Source organism: Priapulus caudatus, unplaced genomic scaffold (assembly GCF_000485595.1).
Source record: "Priapulus caudatus unplaced genomic scaffold, Priapulus_caudatus-5.0.1 Scaffold0, whole genome shotgun sequence".
Taxonomy (NCBI): Eukaryota; Metazoa; Priapulida; class Priapulimorpha; order Priapulimorphida; family Priapulidae; genus Priapulus; species Priapulus caudatus.
This window is the reverse complement of record NW_014577061.1, coordinates 1,299,489-1,307,329: the sequence shown is the minus strand read 5'-3', so window position 1 is coordinate 1,307,329 and position 7,841 is coordinate 1,299,489. Positions and strand designations below refer to the sequence as shown.

General features: G+C 41.8%; 1 protein-coding gene across 1 annotated transcript in view; it reads left to right on the top strand.

The window, feature by feature from the left end:
* LOC106811398 (core-binding factor subunit beta-like) overlaps nucleotides 1–6,325 on the top strand; it is an 8,055-nt gene extending 1,730 nt beyond the window's left edge. Inside the window, exon 4 of the mRNA XM_014815371.1 lies at nucleotides 6,254–6,325. Coding sequence (XP_014670857.1) covers nucleotides 6,254–6,325 — 72 coding nt within the window. The remainder of the gene's footprint in view (nucleotides 1–6,253) is intronic.
* Nucleotides 6,326–7,841: the final 1,516 nt, after the last annotated feature.

Genomic DNA, 7,841 nt, shown 5'->3' with positions numbered 1-7,841 from the left:
AAAAAATTAATTTTTTCACTGGTTGGGTGTGGGACAGGTTGACTGTTGTATTGTCTGCAGTGCATGCGTGGTACTGTAAAAATACACGCGCCGGGTATCCTGGTCGAATTGTACTTCTTGACGATCGATTCCCGCGCTGGCAAACTTTTATTGTGGTGGAATTTAATCGGGGCGGAGGTATTTTAAACGGGGCGCAACGATTGAAACAGGGGGGAGTCTTCCCAAACGGGGCGCGCACGCCCCGTTTGCGCACCGTAGGGAGTACCCTGTGCCCATCAACGAAGAAGGCGGGGCTTATTCTAATTACGTAAATTCTATAAATGCAACAGAAATACGTATAGACCAATAAATTGTGCCCTAAACAGTGTTATATTCTGATGTTATTTTAGGGCCCAATAACCTTCCAAGTTCCAGTTCCACAGACCAAACCTGTGAATTTTGTCGTGCATTTTGCACGACAACCTTTTCACTATTTACGGCCCTGGTACATAGAAAATCAAAGAAATACCTAAACCGACCAGGCTCTCCGACTAGTTACACGGCCACGTAGTGTTAAGCTAGATGGGAACTTGGGCTCAAGGATAGAGAACATGTAGCCCAATAAAAGGCCCGAAAACGGCCGAAAACGGGCGAGTAGGCTCGCTTCAACGCATTTTTTTCGACACTTCCTGTTAACTCACATCATGTTTAGCGGTTGAAATGAACAAAGAACACCCTCACCAGTACCCCTGTTGAGTTTAAAGGGGCTACCCCCACATTTAAGAAAATGCCATAGGTTTGAATGGGCTACATGTTCTCTATCCTTGAACCGGAACTTGTGGCTAAGAAATACCTAAACTAAAGGCTAAAGCTGTCGCTTTATTAACATCTTACCTACATTAAAAAACACTTGTCATGCAGTATTCTCCTCTTTAATCACGTTTATTTAAGTCGCTACACCTGTAAATACAATAATGTAACCCCACAATAGTAGTTATTGTATCTCCTACAACTGTAGACATAATATAGAAATAATATAACTTACAAGATTCCGATGGACGTGCGAAACAAACGCTGCATTCCTGATTGTGGCGCCAGAAGTATTCGGTCAAAGTAAAACAAGGATAAATTCTAGCAAAACTTCCAGCTATCTTGAATATCAATAATATTTTAACACCGTGATTAAATACTAATTTAAAAATGAGAATTTTTGATATATTTCACATAAATGACATTAATACATAATTATTGATGCAGCGGCGTAACGCTAAGGCTAAGGTATGGCAGGTATTGCACGTGCCCTGGGAACACCTTGAAGGGGGCGCCACTGAGCAGTGTCTATTAACGTCAGACCATATTATGGTCAGACAAGGCGGTTGTGGTTCAGAGAAATTAACAAAATTAGCAACAATAAAAAGTTAGAAAGATAGATATCTAGATAGATAGATATATATTATATATATAGATAGATAGATAGGAAAAGAGAGAGATAGATAGATAGATATAGATAGATAGATAGATAGATATATAGATAGATAGATAGATAGATAGATAGATAGATAGATAGATAGATAGATAGATAGATAGATAGATAGATAGATAGATAGATAGATAGATAGATAGATAGATAGATAGATAGATAGATAGATAGATAGATAGATAGATAGATAGATAGATAGATAGATAGATAGATAGATAGATAGATAGATAGATAGATAGATAGATAGATATTAGGTAGATACAAATGTTGATGAGGCATATATTTGTCATAATTTTTTTTTCATTATTTTGTCGAATATTTGTCATTTTTCACCCATGATTTTTAACTCACTATAACAAATATATATATTAGATATAGTGAGTTAAAACTAGTAGTAGAGTTTACAGTGTTGAACATTTTCAAGGCGACGTAGAAAAAAGAAAAAAAATGAAAAAAATGAAAGATGAAAAGGACTGTCATAAAGCAGAAAGCTAGAGAGAGGGAGAGAGAGTGGGTAGAAAAATGACGAGCCCGAAAGGGAGGGAGGGGGAGGAGGGGATGGAGGGAGGGATGGACGGACGGGCGGAAAGAGTGAGAGGGGAGAAAAGATTTAGGTAGAGACACACATAGAGAGGGAGAGAGAGAGGGAAGAATGAGAGAGACGTGGGTAGGAAAAAGTGGGAGAGAGAAAGAGAGAGAGGGCGTAAAAATGAAAACGAAAGAGGGGTTGAGAGAAACAGAAAGGTCATTATATTCAGATAGTTTGGAGTAATTACGACATAATAACGACAATAATAATAGTTTAAAATTAGTAAATTAAGGAATGTCATTAATGTATGAGTGATAAAAAATCAGATTGCCGAAAATTATCCAGTTGCAATCATAAGAAATTAAGTATCATATCATAGAAATTGTGAAAGCTATAAACATTTATGCTATATTGAATGCTCTTCATAAATCTATGAGTTCGTATTTTATTATATGCATATGAGTGTCTTCTCATTAATGGTTGTTTGCACAGTAAGATTAAAATATACGTACTCATGGCCAAATTTCCAACCACCTATCTTTCGTGGAGGAAGAGAATGCTCGCTACTATCCCTGCTGAGAAAGAGAGTCAACATGTTGCTGCCGTGTTTGTTTATTCTCTTTGGAAATGTCTACTAGGGGATTCGATCCTGCAGTTATATGATCTGTTTAATTACTTAGCTTAGTGCTGTGATGCGCGAAGCCGTGATCTCGCTGGGAAATCTGCGTCACGCACTCTAAATGTAGTTGATACGTGCTGGACAGGTGATACGACATAATAAATGTAGTTAATACCAATATGACAGGTGATGCGACATTCTAAATATAAATGATACGCATTTGACAGCAGGTAAGGCCGTTCTCTAATGACTGCCAGGCAGTGGCGTAGGTAGGCAGGCACTCCTCAGTTGTGGGGAGGATGATTTCGCTGTTACTTTACTTCCACGCAAAGTATACGAAGAGTGTGTGCGAGGAGCGCACACCGCGAGCGCCTTGGCGCGATCGAAGCCCCTAGCGGGTGGGGTCCAGGGGCCCGCCCTAGGGCGCTTGGATTAAAAGCTCTTGGATTTTAGCAAATTAGAACCTTCAAGATGGCCGTTTTTGAGGGAATTGAAAAAAAATATTTTCTTCTTTTGATCCCAGCGGTTTTTAATAACACGCACCCCCCCCCACACACACACAACCAGTGGTGGGTCCAGAAGTGAATTCTAGAGGGGGGAATCATGCGAGCTCAAGGGCACGAAGCGCCCGAGGGGGGAGAGTGTTGGAGGGGTGTCCCCCTCCCACTGTGTGGAATCGTTAAAAAGTTGCAATCTAAAAGCAATCAATTTTGGACATCTTTATCATAGAATATCAGGATTTTTCCTCCTTCAGGGCGTGTCCCCCCTTCTGTTTAAGGTGGGGGGGGGGTGGTCCGGGGATTTTGTTGAAAGTAACACCTCTTCGATGCAATTTCCTGCACTATTAAGCAGTATTCCTGCAGTATATCCTGCACTATATATTCCATGACTGACTATGATTCTATGACTGACTATATATCCTGCACTGCATATTCCAGCACTATTCCTGCAGTATATTGAGACAGCACTATTAAACAATCTTCATCACAATAACATCACTGTTGAGTTGAGTATTTTTACCTTTGGGGACACCAAAAACTAAAATACTTATTACCAAATCTGTGCTATGTACATGTCCTCACTAGGAGTCTAGGGTTACTAGTGCAGACTTACCTATACCTACTACTAGGCTAAAATACCTTTGCCCTAAAAATTCTAGGGGGGCGACCGCCCCGTGCTACGCCCCTGCAACACACAACAGTTGTACGCGGTTTGCGCGTTTGACTGTTGTGTGTTGTCATCATCATCCTCATTCTCGCAAATCGCATTTCGCCATAATTTCGCAAATAGAAAGCAAAACGTGTAAAACGTAGAAACGTAGAAGCAAAAAGTAGCCAATCAGAGGAACTCGTGTAGGATGTTTACGCATTTGCGGTACGGTAAAAATAGACGCGTCCGGCTTGTTATCTCGCTTTAATCTTAGATGGGTCCAAGGTCTTTACTGTGTTGTTTGACGCAGCGTTATATTATACGACACAGAGAACTGTACCCGACTGAAGTGTTCCGCCAAAATGGCTACTATCGTAGCTGTTTGTGAAACGGCTTCATCGATTATTAGCACAAGTTTTAAAGTTATCAGTCTGGCAAATGAGCTTCATACACAGCCAGTGAGACGTGCAGAGCTAGCCCAGACAGTGGAAGCTATCGAGCCTATAATACTTTGTGTTAAAGAGATAGAAAACGACAATCGCGTGAGCACAATCAACAAACCTCTCCTGCACTTAATGAACGCCCTCAAAAGTAAGATTTTGTGCTAGGTCAATCTTAATAAGATTCTTATTAATCAACACGTGTGACCTGTAAACATGTGCTATCTGTCCTGGTACCGAGTTACACGGCTGCGATATGAACACTTTGGCTGAGAGGGTCTATGTCCCCCAGGTTACTGCCTGAACGTACGGTACCCTGGCCCTGGTTACGGTCCCGGGTCCGGTACACAGGCACTTGAAGCGTTTCATCTGTAAACACGCCGCCGCCATTGCTGCTACGCTCACTGACACATAAATATATAGTGTATATGTGTATTGTGTTAGTGTATAGTGTTATTTAGTGTATATAGTCTATAGTGTATAGTGTAATTTATGGACTATATATTTATGTGTCGGTGAGCGTAGCAGCAATGGCGGCGGCGTGTGTTTACAGATGAAACGCTTCAAGTGCCTGTGGTCCAGTAGGCCTACCCTGGTACTATCTAATATGCCGGACCGTACCTCGCCTACTTCACTAACGAGTCTAGGGAGTCGCCTACGCCTACTCCCTAACCCTAACCATATCAGATAGTTACCAGGGTACATTCTGGCAGTACCCTGGGGGACATAGACCCTATGACTATGAGCAACACTTTGCACAAAATCAATATGTACGTTAGTCTCGATCCCAGCTTCCCCCACTCAAGCATATTAGGTGGATGCCTAGCTACGCTTGTTCCACAGGCACTCGCGACTGGCTGGTCGGGGTTCGATAAATAGCAACCCCGTTTTGCGCCTACCATAGTGTGTATAAGAGTATATATGAGAGAAGGTATGAAACTAAATTTACCGGAAGTTTGCAGGCGACTTAGAACATGTGTCTCTGTAGCTAAATTCCAATAAAAACTGTCACATCACTTACGTACCTCGATCGGGGGAGCCTTATTTATTCCATTGCTGGTTACATTGTGCCGTGACGAAGCTGTAGAAGTATAATTTGTAGAGAAAATGTGTGCGACAAGCGTGAACCTAACCAACTGCGCAACGGAAGTCGACCCTATGCTTTTGAAGGACGCAATCTGATTGGTCGATGGGTTTATATGGCTGTATGGTCGTTTTGTTTAAAACACGTTAGCAGACTGCCAGTGTGAACACACCAATCAGATTGCGTTTTTCAAACGCATAGATTCGACTTCCGTTGCGCAGTTGGTTAGGTTCACGCTTGTCGCACATATTTTTTCTTCAAATTGTACTTCTACAGCTTCGTCATGGCACAATGTAACCAGCAATGGAATAAATAAGACTCCCCCGATCGAGATACGTAAGTGATGTGACAGTTTTTATTGGAATTTAGCTATAAAGACACATGTTCTAAGTCGCCTGCAAACTTCCGGTAAATTTAGTTTCATACCTTCTCTCATATATACTCTTATACACGCTACGGTAGGCGCAGAACGTGGTTGCTATTTATCGAACCCCGACCAGCTAGCCGCGAGTGCCTGTGGCTTTTTCCCTGATTTCAAAAACACCTCCTATCTCAGGGACAGGAAGGACCATATTTTTTACGCTGCACGGCAATATGCCTGGCAGCCGGGCACGGTCTTCGATTTCCTAAATGCCTGGCAGTTCCTAACTCTAACCCTAACTCTAACCCTAACCCTTGTTTACTTGAGATAACGCTGAAAATTATAAACTGCCGGGCATTTAGAAAATCAAAGACCGTGCCCGGCAGCCGTCAGATATATATGCCGGCTGCTGGGCATATAGCCACTCTGTATTTTTTACCCCCCTTTGCGCGGGCTTTTTGTGTCTTTTTATACCCCCTATCTCAAGACTCGGTAGAAATACACCCCCTATCTCTGGACTCTTCAATAATACACTCCCTTATCTCAGGTCTTTTCAAGAATACACCCCCTTATCTCAGGATTTATTTAAATGCACCAAGCCATCGGTTACAGCTCGTCAGTCCGAAGGGTCACTGGTCCGGAGGTTCACTAGTCCGAAGGCTCACTAGTCTAAAGGCTCACTAGTCCCAATGGAAAACTAACATTTTCACTGATATTATTTAGCAAATTGTATGATGATTAATGGCGCCACGTCATGGTTGGTAGCAGGCTGCAGGAAAGTGGAACGATAAATGTCATAAACATCATGCTGCAGATGGCCATGCACATACACTGTCACTGGTTAGAACGCTGCTGTGTATTTTCAGAAAACTGAACAAATAAAATTTTCTAGAGCCAAAAATGTACAAATTGTGTGAATTATGTTGTTTTATGGTGAACGAGGGGCGGTATTACGAGGCTAAATTACGTACAAATAGATACAAATTATCTGTACATTGGAATTTTCTTGGCGATAAGTGAGATTGGCAGTATTACGAGGGGTGGTATAATGAGGTTTCACCGTAGTCTACAATTTCGCCACATCCACACACCTCCCCCCCCACACACCTCCCCCTACATCCACTGTGAGTGTTTCGGACTATAGTGAGACTTCGGACTAGTGGTCCTTTGGACTAGTGAACCTTCGGACTAGTGGGCCTTTGGATCGATTAGTGAACCTTCGGACTAGTGGGCCTTTGGATCGATTAGTGAACCTTCGGACTAGTGGGCCTTTGGACTAGCGGGCAGTCACCCAAGCCATCGGTATCATTTCCGAAAGTCATTTTGAGCCTCAGTTTTGCATCTGGATTATCAATTCCTTATGGGCTGGTTTTAAACACCCCTTCTTAAAAATATCTCTAGGCCAGTTGAATAAAATACCCCCTTTTCTGTGTTTCTCCAGATAAACCTGCTAAATGTAACCCTTTTTAAAGGATTCTCGGGCCGGAGATAGCTGGACAAAACGTGCCCCTTTTCCGGAGAAATTTGGAATGCAGGTGCGGTGCATCCGTACCCATGAGGGGGGGGGGGCGGGGTCTAGATGTGTTACATTGTGTATAAAACTTGCAAACAATTAACCTGATAAACAACATCATGAACATGCACTCGATAGTGCAAGATGTAGTCACGGTCCAAGTCTAGCTTCGCACCACGCATTAGTTTAACCCATATGCTAAAACACATTTGCTGGGTCCCACAGGCACTTGGAACGTTTCAATAAAAAAATATGGTAAATATACACAAAATGTATTTACTACCAAAGCTTTAATTTTACTTTACTATTAAATATAGCTGAATATAGTCTCACCTGACAGTGGAAATATCACTGATTACACCAAGATTAAAAACACTAAGATTTTATGCAGTTATAGCATACACAAATGGATTTGACCACATCGTAACAGCAATAAATTTTATCGTGTGCCGATAATGCCTAATGGCAGAATTGGTAAACTTGTATTTGTGTCGGTGAGTAATTGAAAACAAGTGCGTAATTTGCGAGAGCCTGTACTTTTTCTACTTCAGATAAGCGGTGGCGCCACAAGCTAGTTCAAGATAACAGAAAACGAATGTTTACGAAACTAGTTCAAAACCAGTAGTTCGAAATTGGCACTTTTTGGTGAATAAAAAGGTTCTAAGACATTTTATTGTTACTCTAGAC